The following is a 22,052-nucleotide window of genomic DNA, read 5'->3' on the forward strand; positions in this document are numbered from 1 at the left end:
GTGAGGTAAGTCACGTATGATCAAAATTTAATCAAGCAAATAACCTAAAAACTTTTGCTAAAGCTAGTGAGAAATGACGTCGCGCGCAAATGCCGTTAGTGAGAGGAAGAAGTCATTCAGAAAATTTGACTTTTTCAGCTTCGCTGTTTGAACAAATGTAAAACGAAAAAAGAGCGTCAGACGACGGAACAAAAAAACCAAGAGCACCGCAATATAGCTTCGCTCAGCTTACAGCTATAAAAAACAAATAAGATCAAATTGAAATTGCCGCACGTGAACAAAAAACCACTAGCGAGAACGCGAATTTTTGTTCAAACACCGTTTTCTCACTCTACTTTAAAATTAGAGTGAAAAAAATTCACGCCGCATAACCACTCGGTTTTTCGCTCCATTTCCTGTTTCGGCATGACCAAAATCACTACTCCAATTTGACTTCAAAAATCATGAAAATGTGTGGAGAGATCTTAAAAACATAGCCGGAAGAATTCCGGAAGCGACTCGAAGCGTCAAAACTTCACTAACAAAACCGAAATTGCAGCGGAAGCCATTACCTTTTGTATTAAACCATTAACTCACTTCCTCTCTAGTTCTGCTCTAAAAGTTTGTGCAACTTAAACCACTGTCATCAAGAGAAACAATATGCAGCAAAATTTTATATTATTGAAAACGTTTGGTAACATTAAAAATCCGAAATAATCAAGGTGGCCAAAAAAAGATAGTCTGAAAAAGCTGACAAGGTTATCAAGTGCCCTCAAATAATTCATGATTCTAATCTGAAGAAGGTCGCGAAAGCAAACGGCAGATAAGAATCTTACAAACTAAGTTAAATCTTTTCAAAAAAGAAAGCTCAAATTTAAGAATCAGAAAACACCTATAAATACACTTCTAATCACTGCGATTAAGACAAAAAACAACACACACTTGTTCCTTGTTGTACATATGCTAGATAACATGATTTCATATAAATTCAAAAATTAAATTGATCATAGAAAATACATCAGCAGCAGAATATTCAAAGGCAAAAAATCCTTTAAATTAATTACAAGGCCGGAAGAAAGTTGCAGAAAATAGTAATAAGTAGAAATTTTGGAAAAGGCTCTCTAGCAAACTCTCAGTACTGCCTTGTGTTGAATGAACTCAATTGCAAACCAAAGAAATGACGAAAATCTTAAGAAAAAGCTGAAATCATTCAATTTTTTAACAACTGAAAAAACCAATAAACCGAAAACAACTGTGCCATAAATAGGTGCCAGGAAAAAGCTAGAATGATACTAACTAGAATGTGGAGAATATGGGCACAATGCAAGGAACACCGTAACAAAAAGACGTTCTTGATTTTTGGAAGTTAAAAATCAATTTTAAAATTTCAAGAAAAACAAATACATTTCATTGTTCAGCACTCAAGACACAGAAAAGATAACTACTCCTCCGATACAAAGATCTATCCTCCTGAAGAGAACAAAAAATAGGAAAAAGCAGAATTCATAAATACGAAACATTGAAACATTTTGCAAAATAATGGTCAAAAAAATTTTAAGACTGCATTTATGAAAATATTTTAACTGCTTTCAAAAACATAACGCCAAAAATTGATTGAATTTTTATTGAAACAAAAATAAAGTCCCTCATGGTGCACAAAAAGACTATTTCTAGCAATTACAACCAAAATACAAACGAAAAAACTGACGAAAATTGGAAAAAAAACTACCAAAATCGGATCAGCATATGTACAATTTTATAAAACAAAATTATATCGAGGTAGAAAGAGGCGTTGAGTATATGAATTATCAAAGAGAAGTTGCAAAATTAACTGATTTTTGACAAAAAGACGGTTAAAAGATCCAAAAATGATGAAATTATTAGAAAAAAGCCAAAAAATAACTAAAAACATAGCCGGCAGATTGCCGGAATAGCTGCGAAAGAATAGACCTGCGTGCCATATAATAGAGATAGAAACAGACACAGATCTAAATTGAAAAAAAATCGACGCCGCTCAAAAAACTAGGTAAAAAAACATTCAACGATAAATCAATAAAGCTTGTTAAAATTCATTCCGCAGAAGCCTTTTATTAGAGACCTTTACTGAACATATGAGTTCCTTTGACCTTAAACAACTTCAAATTAAATTTAAGTTTTAAAGTGCAAAAGTCATTTTATTGAGTGAGGTAAGTCACGTATGATCAAAATCAAATCACGCAAAAAACTTTTGCTACAGCGAGTGAGAAATGACGTCACGCGCGCAAATGCCGTTAGTGAGAGGAAGAAGTCATTCTGAAAATTTGACTTTTTCAGCTTTACTGTGTGAACAAATGTAAAACGAAAAAAGGCGTCAGACGACGAAACAAAGAAAAAACCAAGAGCACCGCAATATAGCTTCGCTCAGCTTACAGCTTTGCAGCTATAAAAAATCAAGAAATATGTGTCAATTTTCAACTTGGAACGCATTTTCAGGCTCTGAAAAACACTGTGGCATCAATTTCCGAGGTTGACATTTCAATCTAGTATCGAATAAAAATCACTTCTACAAGAAACCAAATTGAAAGCAAAAAAAAACATGGCCACGAAAAAACGGCTAAAAACGGTTAACTGTATGTGCCATTCAGTCAAAAACTACTTTTCAAAGTCAAAAAGCCATTCACTAAACGCAGCATATGATCAAAAAACTTCTCTCGCTTAGCGAAAATCTGTTCACCAAGACAGCTTTTCTCACTTTCGCTTTTAGGTGAAAAGGCCGCGTGAACAAATCTACTTCCTGTAAAAAAAAAGACCCAGAGAAAACCAATACTCCTCTTCGAGTCGTAAAAAAAGACCGGACCCCAATACAATTCAAATTCTTTGAATTGTAAAAAAATAGGAGCGCTAGAATAGCCGGCTGAGAAGATGAGGGCGGCTATTAAAAAGCGGCAAAAATGTACAGCGAAAAAAAGTTCGACGAAGTAAAAAAAAACAGGAGCGCTATAAAAGCCGGCTGAGAAGATGAGGGCGGCTATTAATAAAGATAATGAACGGCTATGTTATGGCTTAGAAACACTTTCTTTGTAAATGTACGGCTCTTAACGATCAAGGGAGTCAATAACAAAGAAATCTGGACCACGATCTAACCTTGTTCTATGAGTTTTCCTACAGTGATTGCGTCATTTTTCATCACAGCCACGTGCAGTTGTTTAACATCATTGGGCATCAGCTGGAGGTACATATTAGTACTGCTGGAGTCAACTCCGTCCTCGTCGCCAACGGGACACGAGGCACAAACATTGCACGCAGAGGTAACTCCTTAAAAATAAGGCCACTCTATTCAAGAGAAACAAACAGATGGTTTAACATGCTCCACCATCCCACAGCTTGCTGACTTCTAGTGATATAGCTCACTTCTATTTAAAAACTCAAATTACAAAACCCTATTAACGGTTTTTCGGCAAAAACCTTCCGGAAACATATCCGGCAAATTTACTGGAAAAAAGTCGCCACTGATTCCCAAAACCCTGATTGCGATTGAAACGAAAAATTAACTTTTTATACAAAAAAAAATATTTAAAAAGCATGCTATTTTGATTGAAGTTTATAGCTACGCACACTCCTGTTGCCTAATGAGAGGATAGGAAACCTGTATTACATTTAGAGCACAACGAGAGAAGACAGAAATTATCCTAGAGTCGATAGAAAGATTTCGGGCAAATGGTGAACAAGCTGTAAAATAAGGGAAGCGCGACATAATTTTCGGAAGAAGAAGTGAGAAAATATAGCAAAGTCGGAGGACCGACCAAAAGCTTCAAAATGACAAAACAACTCAAAATCACTCAAGAAGTCATTCTGAAAATTTGACTTTTTCAGCTTTACTGTGTGAACAAATGTAAAACGAAAAAAGGCGTCAGACGACGAAACAAAAAACCAAGAGCACCGCAATATAGCTTCGCTCAGCTTACAGCTATAAAAAACAAATAAGATCAAATTGAAATTGCCGCACGTGAACAAAAAACCACTAGCGAGAACGCGAATTTAAAAGATCCAAAAATGATGAAATTATTAGAAAAAAGCCAAAAAATAACTAAAAACATAGCCGGCAGATTGCCGGAATAGCTGCGAAAGAATAGACCTGCGTGCCATATAATAGAGATAGAAACAGACACAGATCTAAATTGAAAAAAAAATCGACGCCGCTCAAAAAACTAGGTAAAAAAACATTCAGCGATAAATCAATAAAGCTTGTTAAAATTCATTCCGCAGAAGCCTTTTATTAGAGACCTTTACTGAACATATGAGTTCCTTTGACCTTAAACAACTTCAAATTAAATTTAAGTTTTAAAGTGCAAAAGTCATTTTATTGAGTGAGGTAAGTCACGTATGATCAAAATCAAATCACGCAAAAAACTTTTGCTACAGCGAGTGAGAAATGACGTCACGCGCGCAAATGCCGTTAGTGAGAGGAAGAAGTCATTCTGAAAATTTGACTTTTTCAGCTTTACTGTGTGAACAAATGTAAAACGAAAAAAAGGCGTCAGACGACGAAACAAAGAAAAAACCAAGAGCACCGCAATATAGCTTCGCTCAGCTTACAGCTTTGCAGCTATAAAAAATCAAGAAATATGTGTCAATTTTCAACTTGGAACGCATTTTCAGGCTCTGAAAAACACTGTGGCATCAATTTCCAAGGTTGACATTTCAATCTAGTATCGAATAAAAATCACTTCTACAAGAAACCAAATTGAAAGCAAAAAAAAAACATGGCCACGAAAAAACGGCTAAAAACGGTTAACTGTATGTGCCATTCAGTCAAAAACTACTTTTCGAAGTCAAAAAGCCATTCACTAAACGCAGCATATGATCAAAAAACTTCTCTCGCTTAGCGAAAATCTGTTCACCAAGACAGCTTTTCTCACTTTCGCTTTTAGGTGAAAAGGCCGCGTGAACAAATCTACTTCCTGTAAAAAAAAAGACCCAGAGAAAACCAATACTCCTCTTCGAGTCGTAAAAAAAGACCGGACCCCAATACAATTCAAATTCTTTGAATTGTAAAAAAATAGGAGCGCTAGAATAGCCGGTTGAGAAGATGAGGGCGGCTATTAAAAAGCGGCAAAAATGTACAGCGAAAAAAAGTTCGACGAAGTAAAAAAAACAGGAGCGCTATAAAAGCCGGCTGAGAAGATGAGGGCGGCTATTAATAAAGATAATGAACGGCTATGTTATGGCTTAGAAACACTTTCTTTGTAAATGTACGGCTCTTAACGATCAAGGGAGTCAATAACAAAGAAATCTGGACCACGATCTAACCTTGTTCTATGAGTTTTCCTACAGTGATTGCGTCATTTTTCATCACAGCCACGTGCAGTTGTTTAACATCATTGGGCATCAGCTGGAGGTACATATTAGTACTGCTGGAGTCAACTCCGTCCTCGTCGCCAACGGGACACGAGGCACAAACATTGCACGCAGAGGTAACTCCTTAAAAATAAGGCCACTCTATTCAAGAGAAACAAACAGATGGTTTAACATGCTCCACCATCCCACAGCTTGCTGACTTCTAGTGATATAGCTCACTTCTATTTAAAAACTCAAATTACAAAACCCTATTAACGGTTTTTCGGCAAAAACCTTCCGGAAACATATCCGGCAAATTTACTGGAAAAAAGTCGCCACTGATTCCCAAAACCCTGATTGCGATTGAAACGAAAAATTAACTTTTTATACAAAAAAAAATATTTAAAAAGCATGCTATTTTGATTGAAGTTTATAGCTACGCACACTCCTGTTGCCTAATGAGAGGATAGGAAACCTGTATTACATTTAGAGCACAACGAGAGAAGACAGAAATTATCCTAGAGTCGATAGAAAGATTTCGGGCAAATGGTGAACAAGCTGTAAAATAAGGGAAGCGCGACATAATTTTCGGAAGAAGAAGTGAGAAAATATAGCAAAGTCGGAGGACCGACCAAAAGCTTCAAAATGACAAAACAACTCAAAATCACTCAAGAAGTCATTCTGAAAATTTGACTTTTTCAGCTTTACTGTGTGAACAAATGTAAAACGAAAAAAGGCGTCAGACGACGAAACAAAAAACCAAGAGCACCGCAATATAGCTTCGCTCATCTTACAGCTATAAAAAACAAATAAGATCAAATTGAAATTGCCGCACGTGAACAAAAAACCACTAGCGAGAACGCGAATTTAAAAGATCCAAAAATGATGAAATTATTAGAAAAAAGCCAAAAAATAACTAAAAACATAGCCGGCAGATTGCCGGAATAGCTGCGAAAGAATAGACCTGCGTGCCATATAATAGAGATAGAAACAGACACAGATCTAAATTGAAAAAAAAATCGACGCCGCTCAAAAAACTAGGTAAAAAAACATTCAGCGATAAATCAATAAAGCTTGTTAAAATTCATTCCGCAGAAGCCTTTTATTAGAGACCTTTACTGAACATATGAGTTCCTTTGACCTTAAACAACTTCAAATTAAATTTAAGTTTTAAAGTGCAAAAGTCATTTTATTGAGTGAGGTAAGTCACGTATGATCAAAATCAAATCACGCAAAAAACTTTTGCTACAGCGAGTGAGAAATGACGTCACGCGCGCAAATGCCGTTAGTGAGAGGAAGAAGTCATTCTGAAAATTTGACTTTTTCAGCTTTACTGTGTGAACAAATGTAAAACGAAAAAAGGCGTCAGACGACGAAACAAAGAAAAAACCAAGAGCACCGCAATATAGCTTCGCTCAGCTTACAGCTTTGCAGCTATAAAAAATCAAGAAATATGTGTCAATTTTCAACTTGGAACGCATTTTCATGCTCTGAAAAACACTGTGGCATCAATTTCCGAGGTTGACATTTCAATCTAGTATCGAATAAAAATCACTTCTACAAGAAACCAAATTGAAAGCAAAAAAAAACATGGCCACGAAAAAACGGCTAAAAACGGTTAACTGTATGTGCCATTCAGTCAAAAACTACTTTTCGAAGTCAAAAAGCCATTCACTAAACGCAGCATATGATCAAAAAACTTCTCTCGCTTAGCGAAAATCTGTTCACCAAGACAGCTTTTCTCACTTTCGCTTTTAGGTGAAAAGGCCGCGTGAACAAATCTACTTCCTGTAAAAAAAAAGACCCAGAGAAAACCAATACTCCTCTTCGAGTCGTAAAAAAAGACCGGACCCCAATACAATTCAAATTCTTTGAATTGTAAAAAAAATAGGAGCGCTAGAATAGCCGGCTGAGAAGATGAGGGCGGCTATTAAAAAGCGGCAAAAATGTACAGCGAAAAAAGGTTCGACGAAGTAAAAAAAACAGGAGCGCTATAATAGCCGGCTGAGAAGATGAGGGCGGCTATTAATAAAGATAATGAACGGCTATGTTATGGCTTAGAAACACTTTCTTTGTAAATGTACGGCTCTTAACGATCAAGGGAGTCAATAACAAAATCTGGACCACGATCTAACCTTGTTCTATGAGTTTTCCTACAGTGATTGCGTCATTTTTCATCACAGCCACGTGCAGTTGTTTAACATCATTGGGCATCAGCTGGAGGTACATATTAGTACTGCTGGAGTCAACTCCGTCCTCGTCGCCAACGGGACACGAGGCACAAACATTGCACGCAGAGGTAACTCCTTAAAAATAAGGCCACTCTATTCAAGAGAAACAAACAGATGGTTTAACATGCTCCACCATCCCACAGCTTGCTGACTTCTAGTGATATAGCTCACTTCTATTTAAAAACTCAAATTACAAAACCCTATTAACGGTTTTTCGGCAAAAACCTTCCGGAAACATATCCGGCAAATTTACTGGAAAAAAGTCGCCACTGATTCCCAAAACCCTGATTGCGATTGAAATGAAAAATTAACTTTTTATACAAAAAAAAATATTTAAAAAGCATGCTATTTTGATTGAAGTTTATAGCTACGCACACTCCTGTTGCCTAATGAGAGGATAGGAAACCTGTATTACATTTAGAGCACAACGAGAGAAGACAGAAATTATCCTAGAGTCGATAGAAAGATTTCGGGCAAATGGTGAACAAGCTGTAAAATAAGGTAAGCGCGACATAATTTTCGGAAGAAGAAGTGAGAAAATATAGCAAAGTCGGAGGACCGACCAAAAGCTTCAAAATGACAAAACAACTCAAAATCACAGTATAATAACTGCCCCGGAGTGTAATACTAATTGATCCCTCACGTGAAAAAAAAACACATTTGGCACATTAAGTAAAGAAAAACAGTTTTCAAAAACCAGATCAAAAACTGGCGGCATAGCAAAAAATTTTTGTACCGTCTTTTTTCATTCTCTCTTTCAGTACAATGAACAAAAACACACTAAAGACACTTCTCTTTGCTTTTTACTTTTAATCAGATGATTGATCTTATCATTTGTTTTCACGTTCATGTACTGCATTTATCTTAATATCCTGTGCAAAAAGAAAAAATCATTGATTAAAACAAAATACAACACCATTAGGCCTTGCGCTGTAAAAAAAATAGGAGCGCAATAAATGCCGACAGAGAACAGGTAGGTTGCTGTTAGATGAAAAGAAAAAAACAGAAAAAAATTGTCAATAACTGAATTCCTCACAAGAACAGCAAACATTTCAATTGTACTTCAAAATCATTAATTCACACCTCAAGATGCAATTCATCAAAATTACAAATAAATCATCGACTTACATCAAAAAATATAACACAAATATAAACATACAATGATAAATTTTGTACAACTTATCGTTTTGATAAAGTACGCAACCACGTGATATCTTCATTTAAGTTCAAGTAAAAACCTATGACTTACACATGTTTTCCTTTTAACCATGCTGCTCAATCATCATTTTAATCATGTAGTGCAGGAGGCAATTTAAATGGCAAAAATTTGTAGCCTTTTAGAGCTAACGCGTTTAATATAACTTAGGTGTTCTTTTAAGTTCCTGCACAAAAATAGCGTAATTATGAGTCCATTAAACTCAGTTGAGCTCATCTCCTTCAATAAAAGTAAGCAAGAATAAGTTAATTTGAAGCAAGTGGTGATGTCATATTGTGGTTATAAACATTTGGACGTAATAAATAGCTAAAACATTTCCAGAAGCAACCCAAGAGCCCGACCTTTCCAAACAAATCCCTAAGTTTACGATTTGCCTCACAACAGCTAATTGAAATACACGGAAATTTTAACGCATCGTTACAAGAAAAACTCAATATTCGCATCATTGACGCAAAAAACATCAAATACTAATTACGTCATTTATAAACTACAAAAAAACCTTGCACAGTTAACTCACAAGAAAAACTTTCCTCAGAAAAACCAATGTGAGATCTTGAAACAGAGAGAAGACATGTCTGCTAACGATCAAAAATAGCCAACACTTCTCAAATGAAGAAAATGCTATGCCCAACAAAGTGATCGGGCTACTAAATATAACGATAAAACAGCTCATAAAAATTAACAACTGCGCAACTAAAAAGTAACATTGGGAAGCATGAAGTAGATAAAATTTTTAGAAGACGAACCAAATAAGTTTAAACCATAGCGGGCAAACTATTAGAAAAAAGCTGACATAGCTTCGTACACCTGTAACCTCAAAATACCAATGAAAAAACAAGACCAAAAAAAAGAAACGTAATGTTTCAACTTAATACAGATTTAATGCATAGATGCTGACGCCAAAAAACCTTCGACCAGATTGATTCATCCCCATTTGACCTTAAATCTTCAAGTAAAATTTTAAAAAGCGAGGAAAGTGTGAATATGTGACTAAAAATTTATTCACTCACATGAACAAATACTTGCACCACTAAGAAAAAAAAGACGCCTCACAAGCAACGCAGTGAACAATTGCATAATCGATTATCGAAAGCTGGTTTGAAGTAAGCATGGCGTCATATGGTCGTACCAAAAATCTTGACAATGAAATTAAGAACAGATCAGGACAGCTCCTGTAAGACATAGAAATGAAGAGCGGGATTTCAAAAACCATTTAGTATAACACGCTCAAAAAGCTGGAAAACAAGTACAAAATCGAAGTCAAATTAACGCATGTTGAAAAACTGCTACTAAGAAATTAATTTTCGGCGGAACACCGTTTTCCCACTTGAACAAAATTTGAGCGGAAAAAACTCACGCCACAAACAACTCAATTTTTCACTCATGCTTCGGTTTCACCAAATCACTACTCAAATTTGACTTCAAAAATCATGAAAAAGTAATTAGATCCTTGAAAAGACGGCGCCCCAATACAGTTCGAACTCCTCGGATTGTAAATAACCAAGGGAAGGGTAAAAGACCACGTCAACTATTGCAGCTATTAAAACCAAAAACTGAGATTTAGAACTCGAGCAGATCTTTCCGCCTGAGGAGTTTATTGTTGCAGATAGCTTTGCTTAAAAAAATCAAAATTTATTTTTATCGTGAAAAAGCAAAAGAAATAGATTCAAATTCAGTGGCGAAGAATCATTAAATACCGGACGCTAGCTACATAAAAATTCGCAAAAAGTCATTTAAGTAATAATCAGTCAAAAACCTTAAATAATTTCTTAAATTATCAGAGCTGGATTATCTTTAATAAAATCAATGGCGTAGAAAAAAGATTTCATAAAGTCAGGGCAAAAAACTTCAGTTTACACTTCACAGAAAATTAGTAGCAAACAAACATTTTCACAGCGTTTTCACAAGTCAAAGTCAGATCGAAAACAGTAAGTAGAAAAACGAGTACATTCCAATAAGGAGGTTCACAAAATTACAAAACCATCTTTCTGCTAAAATCAAGTGAAAACTGAAAGATAATTTGTCAAAAAGTCGACACATTGTTAAAGTCTATTATTTAAAAAAAATATTGCATTTCATATGCTTAACAGTAAAACATATTTCAATTATCAATATCATAGAATTGAGATCTCTGCCGGCGCACAGAAGGACTTTTTTAGTAAACCAAAACAAAACAAAAAACTGAAAAAAAACGCCAACTCGGTTAAGTGTACAATTTTGTAAAAAAACATTGCACGTCAAAAAATGAATCATCAAAGGGACATGCAATATACACCTAAAAGTGCCGTTAAAAGATCCAAAAACAACAAAATTGATTAAAAAGTTAAAAATTTAACAATCGAGAAATAAGACCAGATTTTGCAACTAAAATGCATTATTACGCTCTCGGTAACACAGTACTATCAGTTCGCGAGTATTACGTTTCGATGCAGCGTCACTCAAAATATTTCTATAGAAAACCAAATTACCAGCAAGAATAGTCTTTTCAAAGTCAACAAAACTCAGTTTCCCTCGTAGCTCAAAACGCCGCCATGAAAAATAGTACTTCCGGTACATAAAAATCATAAAAGTCAACACTCCTCTCCGAATCGTAAATAATAGCTTTTAGCTAGCTGAATTGAGCATTAAGGATAAAATCAGACCAAAAGCTGACCAGTTGATGACGGGCTGCTATGACTTTCATTGTTACTAGAAGTGTTCCTTCTGTTTCGGATGAAACTCCTCCTGCTTCTTCTGCTACTTCGAGATCTGAAACAGCAACTTCTTTAAAAAAAACACAAATGGTTACCAAAATCTTGCTGTTAATTTTTTTAAAGAAATGCTTTGAGACTGATTCGATAAATAAGACTAAAACAACTCTTACTGAGTAGCTTGTTCATCGCTGTTGGGGTAATGATAATGGATCACCGCTCGCTGTGACCTAAAGATTCTGTCAGTGATCGTCACCGCTCGCACTCTACGTTCACTAGCACTTCTCTCAGTACTGCTTCCAGAATTCAGCTCTGGGTGATCACCAACCGGGGCTCTTCCAAAATTGATTGAGTTCAGATTCAGAGAGGGAAAGCAAAGGCAACCTGTACTCATTGCTCCATAATCCAATACGAGTAACGCGGAGAAAGGTTCAAGTTATGCATCCCGTTTTCACAGCAAAGAAGTACAGTGTGGCAGCATTTGCGATATTGTACATTTTACCGATCGCAAAACTGAACTGTCGTTTGAATCATGGTTAAGGTTTTTCAGACTTCCGTTCATATCAACTTAGTCAACACACTGAACTAAAAAAACTAAGGCTTTGAAAAAAATAAGAGTTTGACCTCGGCGCTCTCATGGACAGATGAACATGTCCACGCAAAATTTATCTGCAAAAGGAGAAAATATTCAATAAATATTCAGTTTGGCGCTTCAATTATCGTCAATACCACACACAAGGAATTGCCGTTTTTTTCCTTTGTGTCCTCCCCAGTACGTCGTGCACCCCCTCCGGCCTTATATAGACAGAGAGAGCGAGACGTTATATTTCTTTCATACAGCTAGAAGACGCAAATTATACAATAAGTGTACATACTTATTAAATAATTTCAAAAGTATGAGAAGTTAAGGGCAGCCGTGGTGGCCCTCTACCAATGATACATATTTTGGCAGCTAGCTCTCTGTCACATTCAGTGAAAGACCTTCGAGAACTGATCAAAAGAACTCAAGTTTTAACGGCCATTCCTGAACTGCATCGAGTCGAGAGCAGCGACAAGTTCCCGGCAAAACAATTCAAAACCAGGTACAACTTAAAACAAAATGAAAAAGTATACGACCTCGAGATCATTATTTGGCACGACGCAGTCAACAACTCGTTGACGCCTCCTCATTCGTCAAACAACAATAATCCTCCTGGTTCAGAACAGCTCGTGCAAATCCAGAAGCTGCCTTGCGGAGTTCGCGCAATAGTATACTCCAGACAATTAATATAGTAAAACATAGCCGACTAAACGTCGAAGAATTGCTCTCGAACGACTGGTGGCAGCTCCTGTAAATTGAGCCTGCTTCAGTCGGGGTGGGGAGGTGGGAGCCTGATTAGGACTAAGAAGTTCAATAGTGGGCTTCAATAACCACATTAGAGGTTAATATGTACCATTATAAAGTTTTAAAGTGAAAAATGGCACCAGTTTCGGAGCACTTTTCAAATGACTTTTAGTATTAAACTGCCGCTAAATGAATTCAGCTGCTTGAAATTGTGATTGAGAGAGAATTTTACATCACGCGAAACACAAAACTCATGGGCGTAAAAGTGACTTAAAAGTCAAAACGGTCAGGCCAATATTTTGCACAAAACGACACACGTTTACAATAACTGCTTCTCTACGAGAGCAATTAATGATAACCGACTAATCATTGGAAGAATTGCTCTTGAACGACATGCAAGGCAATTTAATTCAGTGGCTGAAGCCTAGTTTTTTTTCTTAAAAGGTGGAAAAAAGTTGATCACGTCTGAATTCGAACCATTGACCTCCGATCACTGAACAGAAACACTTTCCACTCGGCTATCTACGCCTTATTTCAGCTCTGCTGCAATCAAATTTAATTAAAACAGATGGCAGCACTCCGCAATGGTTCAAAAAAGACAATGTAAACTTGATAAACTGTCAGAGAGTCCAATGAGGAATGGCTCCCATAGTAATGTTGTGATAATGAATGGCGGTGAACTTCCCAAGTTTGTACTTGACATCCTATCGTTGGGACCTAAACACCATGTGAGAGACAAGTTTAATGAGGTGCACTTCCTCGCAGACGTTAACAAACTTGTACGTGAATTACACGAGAATAAAACGGAGGGTGAGAAATTTTGTGAAATTGAGGTGTCCGCGAAATGGTACGCAAATGTACGGGTAACCTCAACGGACAGAGGGGTCAAAAAAGTGCATGATTACCTAAAAGCCAAGGATTTGACAAAGTTTTGACAAAGGCTGCAGTTTATGTGTGATGAAGAAGTCAGCGTACACGGAAAACCTTGATGAGGTGCGCAACTCGGATCAGTTTCAAGAAATCAATGGAGCAAAAGATGAAATTGTGATCAAAAATGACAAACAGACAAATAGCAAGCAGCCTTCAAAAATTGATGAATTAGGGGAAATTTAATGACATAATTTATCAAGACTCAGTTAAACTGGTTCACAAGCAGTGAGGCTTAATGGCTTAGTAAAGGTACATAAGAAAGATACACATCACCGGCCTGTTCTTTCGACACCTGGTAGCAGTTACGAAAACTTGAACAGATCTCTGTCAGTGTTTTTCCAGAAACTACCGGTTACAAACATTGAAACCAACAAGCAAGATGCTAGGAAGGCCTTAGAGTCACTCTCTACTGAAGATTGCGAGCAGATAGTATCTCTTGACGTGAAAAGTTTGTACACCAAAGTGCCGGTTGGAGAAGCTATAGAAATTGTTCTAAGTGAACTCCAGTCAAGCAATCTAGCTCCAGAGACCTCAAAGTTCGCAATGAAAAGTTTATTAAGGCTAGCGCTGACAAATAGTCATCTTTAATGCAACGGGATCTGGTAAGTACAACCAGATGGTCTAGCTATGGGTGCATCACTGTCTGTAAAACTACCAAAAGTGTGGATGAAAACGTTTGAGGCAACACTGCAAAAACCAGAGCTGAGTGAACTCTCTAGATTTGATCGAAGTGAATATTGCAAACACTACAACCAGATAGTGACTTTCAGATGAGAAGGAGTAGAATGTGAGTCATGAAAAAAATGGTTTCATGCAAAATGCCGAAAGTTAAAAAATGAGGAATACGCCAACAAGCAGTATGCTGTATGAAGTTTTAAGTATTGCAGCAATAAGCGGTTTGAAGGGATGAAATTGTTCGAAAAGTTTGTGCATGACATTATCTGCACGGTTCGTGCTGACCCGGACGAGTACTTAAAGCTTGGAAATAAATTAAAAAATCATGCAATTTACATTATAAAAAATCAACTTGGAAGGGGATTTGGTATTTCCTGATATCGAAGTAAAATTGTAGCAGTAAAACTAATATCACCTGTCGTTGGTATCAAAAACCAGCGTGTCTTGGTATCAAGACACGAAAAATTCTGAATTTTTGCAGCAGTGCACTGATTGAGAAAAAAATGTGATTTCATAGTACAGTTCGCAGGGTTTTTAATACAACATCTAATTGGTTGGCCTTCGATCAGGCACTTGAAAAGAATAAAACATGCTGGAGCAAAAATCAGTATGCAGAAGAATGGTCATCGAAAATAAAGGAGCAGACTTTAGAAAAGATAATAAAAGGCAGTAAAGATCAATTGAAAACAGCAATAGAAGAACAAGAAACGACAAAGACTAGATCTCATGATGAACCAACGGCTTTTTAAAATAGAAAGGCAACCTTATTCGAAAACTTTTCAAGGAAATTGAAGAAACTATGCAACTTGCAAGTGATATTCGTAACGCGAAAATTAAGATCATACCTCCCCACCCTAAAATCATCTTTCGATAGACCTGAAATCCCACGTGGAATATGAGACAAAATGTAATGGATGCGGTTCCATCTTGGGCAGACCAGCCGGCATGTTACCAGTAGGATATCAGAACATCAAAGAAAGATTCATATGTGGGTCAACATCTTGTTGAATGTAGTCGCTCCACGAAGGACATTGAATGGAAATTTGTGGATGATTGTTGCACGGTAGAGAAACTCATGATTATCGCAGCTATGTAAATCAGCAAATTCAAGCAGGGATTATACAAACATGATAAAAATAGGGTGTGAGAACTCAAGCTAAAATACTAGTTCAAATCATAACTTTGACTAGGTAAAGATAAGAAGGGCAAAAAAACATTTTGTTCATGACAAAACGAAATTTGCAAAACCTCCAAAAGAGGGATACTTAGGGTTAGGACAAATTCTGAATTACCCTAGAACTACAAAAGCATGGCCAAAGTCGAAAAATCTGGAGGGGAACAATTTTAAAGAAACTAAGAACAACTGTAAACATGAGTTGTAAATAGGCTAATTATTGTATAAATGAAAAAAAAATGATTTAATGTTTTAAGATAGTTCTTAAAATTGTTTAAGTTGTGGTCTCAGGCAAATGTAAATGCATATTCATTTTATTTTTTAGCATATCGTGAAACAGTTTTAACCTGACGAAGAACGTAAAGATCGATAAAGTTTGTTTTAAATATCAGACGTAATTTAATTTTGACAATTGGTTTCTTTTACAATTAACAACAAGATTTACTTCGGAGTGAGAGCAAAAGAGATCACTCAAAAATGAAGAATGAAAGCGCCGAAAAGTCACTTGAGATGGCCAAGAGTGTTCTAGAAGAAAAGCGCATGATGATCAAGCAGAAAATTTGCATTAAAAAGACCAACACGTTTACAATAATTGCTATGAACTTCGTTCAAGAGCAATTAAACAAATGATCATCTCGTTTAGACTGACTACTGCCTCTTAAATCTAAAGCCAACAGTTAACAAGCTAGGAAATTAAACCGAACGTGATTTTTGAGCCCCATGATTACCTACAGACAACAATTTCGTAATCTAGAGCTGCAAAGGCTTTGTAATAGTATCTCAAAATCTTTAAAACGGTATTTTTTTGTCATTTATAAATTCATAAAACTAACTAATAAATTATATAAATTAACATAAATAAATTTTTTAAGTTATATTAAATTTGAAGAAAGTTTCCCGGCATAAAAACTGTCGCAAAGTTGTCGGAATGTCCAAGTAGCTAACACAGAGCGACGTTTGGAAAACGCCTCCAAAATGATCATGCAGTTTAAGTCGGCACAAATTCTTCAGTTTCAAGGGTCGATTTACATTTCCTAGACACCAATCGTATAAAAATGTCAGACCGCATTGCTGCACTTGTGAAACTGCATTTGAGCTGCACTTTTCTATCCATATTGCTAAGTCTAAGTCGTCACAGCCAGCCTTGAGAAGTTGCTCTGCGACCGCAAATTGCCTGAAACCAGAATAAAAGTATGCAACAAATCAGTAAAGAAAACAGACGAAATCTTGAAATGAAGCCAAGAGTGTTCTAGAAGAAAAGCGCATGATGATCAAGCAGAAAATTTGCATTAAAAAGACCAACACGTTTACAATAATTGCTATGAACTTCGTTCAAGAGCAATTAATAATGTATTGTCGGACGAGAAAAAGACCCCGAATTGGTTAATCGTTACCTACAGTTGAAGCCACACCGATGCCACGCACTGAAGTTGTAACCCTTCTCTTTCTGACAAGTCATTTCAAATTTGAAAAGCCTACTCGCGAAGAAAATGCCAAAGACCAAAGAACTGAAAAACGCTCTATCGAAAAACACAGCTCCATAATTAGGAACCAACGAGACAAAAGAGCATGCGAATAGGTTAGAATCAGTAGTACTTTGTTTGTTTTTGAGAGCTTAGCCTGTCTCCAGCTGACCACTTGAGTAAGTTGTTTGGGCACTACGTTGACATTAAGTTTGTATCTGACTAGAGTACTTGAGTGGCGGTCTTAGAGATAGAGCGTGTGGTTAGTCCTTCCCATAAACTGAGACTTAATGGAGACTGAATTTTATACAATAATCTCATCCAACCTCCCTAGCAAAAACCTGAGCATGAGAAAGCCTTGTAGAACAGCAACGAGGCGCATAACGGGTGATACTTCCTCCTGCTGTTTATGAGACAAACAACTAAATTTAAGTGAAGAATGCACCGGATTAGAAAAGAGGAGATACCCAACTCATCAAATTGCAAAAAATTCTGCGACATGTTTTTCGTGCATGCGCAGACAAACAACCAGTCGTGAAGCAGCAATTAAATTTCAATCAGGAACTAAAAAATTGACATCAAAGTAGTTAAAGTTCAAGAGGAAATCGAAAAAATCTATGATAGCTCGGGTAAACATCCCAGGTTTAGGCCTCAAATTATGAAAAGACCATGCTCGACAAAAAAAATGGTAGGAAAAGACCATGCTGGACTGAAACAGCCCATGAAAAGAATTTAGCTGGACCTAACCAGCACATTGGAATGAAAAAGATAATGGAGGAGCATTAGAAATTTTGAGGAAAACTCCATGCAACCGGGAAGCTCGTGAAGTTTCAGAAGATAAGAAAACTGCAGCCCAACAGAATACTAGCAAAAATCCATGAACAATATTTAATCATATTGTTAACGCCAATGCGAAATATTTGGTTCTCAAGTCTGTATAAACTCTAAGTTTTTCTCGTGTGAATTACACAAAAAATTTTGTATTTTTACCCAATTTCTCGTGTGAAAACGGACACACGAGTTTGCGCTCATTTACACGAGAAATCGTGTAATTCCACACGATTTTCTCGGGCTTAACCATAAGATTTTTCATGTGAATCACACGATAAATCGTGTAAAAAACACACGATTCTTCACGTGTTTCCGTCAGAATTTCATGTGAAAGATCACACGAAAAATCGTGTAAGAACACATGATTTTTTGGTTAATTTCACACGAAAAACGTATATTCTCCAGCTATGAGTTTTTTGCGCAAACAAGCACTCATTTTGATTTAAAAAAATGAGATTTTCTACAAATTGGACTTGACAGTCACTCAAAATCAGCGTTGGAAACAAATTTTTTGCGAGATAAATTTAGGTGGCCCACTTTACCCCATTTTTTTTCATTTTAAAGTTTTATATTTGGTTTTAATCACTGAAAAAAGTTCAAAATAGTATGAGAATACAATTGACAGAACATTCTTGTGTTCTAAAAGAAATTGGGATGAGTTAAAGACCCACAAAGGTTGCATTATTCAAGAAGCTTTTTGAACCTGTAACTCTTGAGTGCGCTACATCTACGTTGAACATATTATCCATTGAATTTTTAAACTCTTTTCATTGGGCTCTTTTTGTTGGGTCTTTAGTCCATTGAAATCACCTTTGATTTCACTTATAGTACATTGAAATCACCAGATTCTATTTTTAAATGACAAAACAAAGAAAAAAATGCACTTTATACCCAACTTTTTCAATTTAAAGTATTATCTTTGGTTTTAATCACTAAAAAGAGCCCAATGTAGCATGAAATTATCGTGGATAGATCAGCCGTCTGTTCCAAATGGAAATTAGGACGAGGAGAAAATCTGAATTTTCTATAAAAATTGCTTCATTTCCTCATACATTCATTCACATGAAAAATCGTGTAATTTTTCATCACACGAAGAAAATTTTCTCGTGTGAACTCACACGAGACGCATTTTTCACACGAAAAATTGTGTGATTTTTCATCACACGAGAACAAATCGTGTGATTTCACACGAGAGATTTTTAGAGTGTATTGACTGAGAGACTAAAAATAGAAAGGAAAACGATCTTTTTGAGCAGAAAACTAACACACAATTAAGTCTCAAGATAAAATCAGCTGCTGAATTAGAGATTTGAACTTGGCGAAGATGACAGGACAATTAGGATCAGAATCCTATTTTTCAAAAGAAAGAACATTTAAGGTGGATACAGTTAACTGAGGCAAATCAATGACTAGAGAAAGAAATTACACTAAAAATTCTTTCTTTCAATATACGAAGTCTACTTGGTTGCAAACACAGAACACTTCTATCTAACTGCATGGTCACTCCTTTTTATGAAATACTATGTCTGAACGGAACCTGGCTGACAGATGACTTGAAAAAGGAAGCCCCTTTTTAAACCCATGCATACTTATATGATTGACAGATTTGCAACAAAAAATCGGGTCTTTCCCATTACAGCCCCCTCCCCATGAAATTATAGTTCCCCATTATTGTATAATTACCATGTTCGGTGGGGGGGGGAATATAGGTTATCTGACCACTAAGCTGGGGGGTTATAATGGGAAAGACCCAAAAAATCAACAAGCTAAATATGGTGGAGTCTTAGTTGCAGTAAGGAAAAACCCAAATAGTGAAAATACCAAATTAGATACAAAACTGGAAGAATTTCAATTAGTGGATTATCAATTAGCGGATTTAAATTAGAACAGAAACCACTCCAATTTAAACGAAAGGCTTTGTTCGGACCATATGGCATTCAAGACAAAAATAGCAGCAAATTAGAGTCAAGAAAAGGTTGAACAATTTGACACCCAGGGATGAAGTCCGCGACACAAGACAGGTATTGGCCAGACCGACCATGCCCAAGACAGGGATTGGCCAGACCGACCATACCCAAAGATAGTTATTGGCCAGGCCGACCATACCCAAAGATAGGTATTGGCCAGACCGAACAGACCCTATGCCCGACCGTTGTCCAGACCGTCGGCCAGACCCTTGTCCATACCGTTGGCCAGACTGAACAGACGTTTGGCCAGTCCATTGGCCAGACATTTTTTAAGGATTTCACTAAATTTTGACGAGTGTAGTTTTTTTCAAACCATAAAAAACATCATAGCCTTCATGGCGAGGTAGGAACATGATTTGTGATATAATAATGAAGTCTAAATTTATTATCATTTCTGCATTTTTATTATTTTTTTTGAGATGCCTGTTTCATAATGTTGTTGTTGTTGTTGTTTTAGCGATTTTTTTACAGAAGGAATTTCTCCCCATCAAAACAGTTATAGAAAATTAGTCCATGTCTCTCTGCAGTGTTGACAGTCACAACAGATCTGCCACGTGCAGACGTTTTCTGGTTGGTACCGCATCATGATATCATTCCACGTTTGCTTTGGAATTCTGTGTTTTAGGCCGTGTTGATTTCCGAAGTCAATGCTGTGATGAAGTATGTTGGCTATTCTTTGGGTGCGAAAGAAGAATTCGACGCGAGATTTTTCGGGTAGTTTTTTCGTTAAGTCAAAGTAATCGTCTCTTCTCATTGTTCTGTTTCCAGGCAGCACCGGCTGTTTTGTATTTGTCGGTTGAATTTGTTGAAGACTTGATAGTAGTAGAAGATCGTTGAGCTGATAGTACATTGGCAAGGGTAGTAAATTTAACAAACGTAGTTGTGCGATGTAACTCAGTGTCTTGCTATTTGTTAACCAAGACACAACCTTTCGTTGAAACCGTACGAAGTTTCGCATATCTCTTCGGTTTAAGTTACAGAACGAGGACCCGTACATTAGAACTGGCAGAATCATCGATTTGTAAAGTCCCAGTTTGATGCGCATAATAACTTAAAAGGCTACATTTCTTCTCAGGTAATAGAAGACTCGGTTAGTTTTCTTCATTCTTTCTTCTAAGTAGATTTTCCAAGTCAAATCGGATTGGAAGTCAAGTGTTTAAGCGCTACGCATTAAAAAAATGCAAACTCGAAAAAAAGTCATCATTAAGCAAAGTGAATTTTTCACACCCTTCTTGTATAGTAATGTCGAAATCAGAGTTTCACACTAGTACGATTGGCTCAGCAACGTACTTGACAAAACTGCGCCAACAATAACTAAACATTGATCATCGTTGTGGTCGTGAATACATCTCGCAACTTCATATAAAAAGAAAAATTTGAAGGCGTTCAGGAACGAAACAAAACTAAAATGAGTAGCTCCACTGGAACTCAACATCTGTAAACTTGAAAAACAGAGAAAACACTTCGGATAAATATTTACAAAAATATTGAAGCCAAAGCGTTTTGCACCAGAAGCTTCAATGAAATCCACAAGTACTTTGATGGCATAGTTATACAAGGACCTGCCCAGTAACATAGAATTTGAGAAAGTGACTGTAACCAATGAATTTCTAAACGATTTTTAAGTAAGTTTTTACAATCCAAAACTATATACGGAGGAATTCAATTCCAAGAGGGAACACGGTGAGTTCAACAGTATACACGTAAACGGAAATGACCTTTCGATTTAAATGCCCTTCTATGTCTCAAAGACGGTAAAACTCAGCAATACGCCGAAAGGAATAGAAAAACCTTCAGCAACAGTTTTCAACACTATTTCTTCTAAGGCAAAGTTTCCCGAAGTATGGAAAACAAGTCCGGTAGCCCAATTTCTTAAATCTGAAGGTAGATCTGATGCTGAGAGCGATCAACCTATTAGCCTGTTTGTAAAGATTTCAATTTCTATAGAAATTGATCCGACTTTTTTCTGAGTTCTTCTGATATATTTTAAATGAAAAACATTTTGGATTCAGTCATAAGCGATCTGCTGTACTGTGTAATTAGTCACTTTTTGGCAAATTATATGCAAGATGCAACAATGAAGCTGTTTGACAATCTTCTACATGTAGTTTTAAAATGCATTCGATAAAACTCATCACGACACATGTCAGAGAAAGGTTGGAATGCTTGCTGTTGGTTGAAACTTTTTTCAACTGATCAATTCCAATGTCACGGGAAGAAAACAGTTCGTCAAAATGTAAATAGCAACAACAAGCC

The 22,052-nt window shown here is 36.5% G+C and overlaps 2 protein-coding genes across 2 annotated transcripts in view; both read right to left on the reverse strand.

Moving 5' to 3' along the window:
* The window catches only part of LOC142351158 (uncharacterized), a 34,556-nt gene extending 29,122 nt beyond the window's left edge, over positions 1-5,434 (reverse strand). Inside the window, exons 1-2 of the mRNA XM_075403272.1 lie at positions 5,269-5,434; positions 3,103-3,273 (exon numbers count right to left, since the gene is read on the reverse strand). Of these exons, the coding sequence (XP_075259387.1) occupies positions 3,103-3,273; positions 5,269-5,362 (265 nt within the window). The 5' untranslated portion in view covers positions 5,363-5,434. The remainder of the gene's footprint in view (positions 1-3,102; positions 3,274-5,268) is intronic.
* A 1,968-nt stretch (positions 5,435-7,402) lies between these two features.
* Positions 7,403-12,046, reverse strand: LOC142351159 (uncharacterized). Its single transcript, XM_075403274.1, has 3 exons — positions 11,606-12,046; positions 11,396-11,490; positions 7,403-7,601 (listed from the first exon to the last, which is right to left on the reverse strand). Exons 1-3 carry the CDS (start codon positions 11,824-11,826, stop codon positions 7,426-7,428), a joined length of 492 nt encoding a protein of 163 aa, XP_075259389.1. The 5' UTR covers positions 11,827-12,046; the 3' UTR covers positions 7,403-7,425.
* Positions 12,047-22,052: the final 10,006 nt, after the last annotated feature.

Source organism: Convolutriloba macropyga, chromosome 12 (genome assembly GCF_964194025.1).
Source record: "Convolutriloba macropyga chromosome 12, txConMacr16.3, whole genome shotgun sequence".
NCBI classification, from domain to species: domain Eukaryota; kingdom Metazoa; phylum Xenacoelomorpha; order Acoela; family Convolutidae; genus Convolutriloba; species Convolutriloba macropyga.

What these genes read in the sequence shown, in the direction of transcription:
- LOC142351159 (XM_075403274.1), bottom strand. Translation starts at nt 11,826, where the DNA reads ATGAGTACAGGTTGCCTTTGCTTTCCCTCTCTGAATCTGAACTCAATC. An exon ending in AGCGATGAACAAGCTACTCA is followed by an intron (nt 11,491 to 11,605) that starts GTAAGAGTTGTT and finishes TTGCTGTTTCAG; the next exon opens with ATCTCGAAGTAGCAGAAGAA. An exon ending in TAGCAGCCCGTCATCAACTG is followed by an intron (nt 7,602 to 11,395) that starts GTCAGCTTTTGG and finishes CTTATTTTTAAG; the next exon opens with GAGTTACCTCTGCGTGCAAT.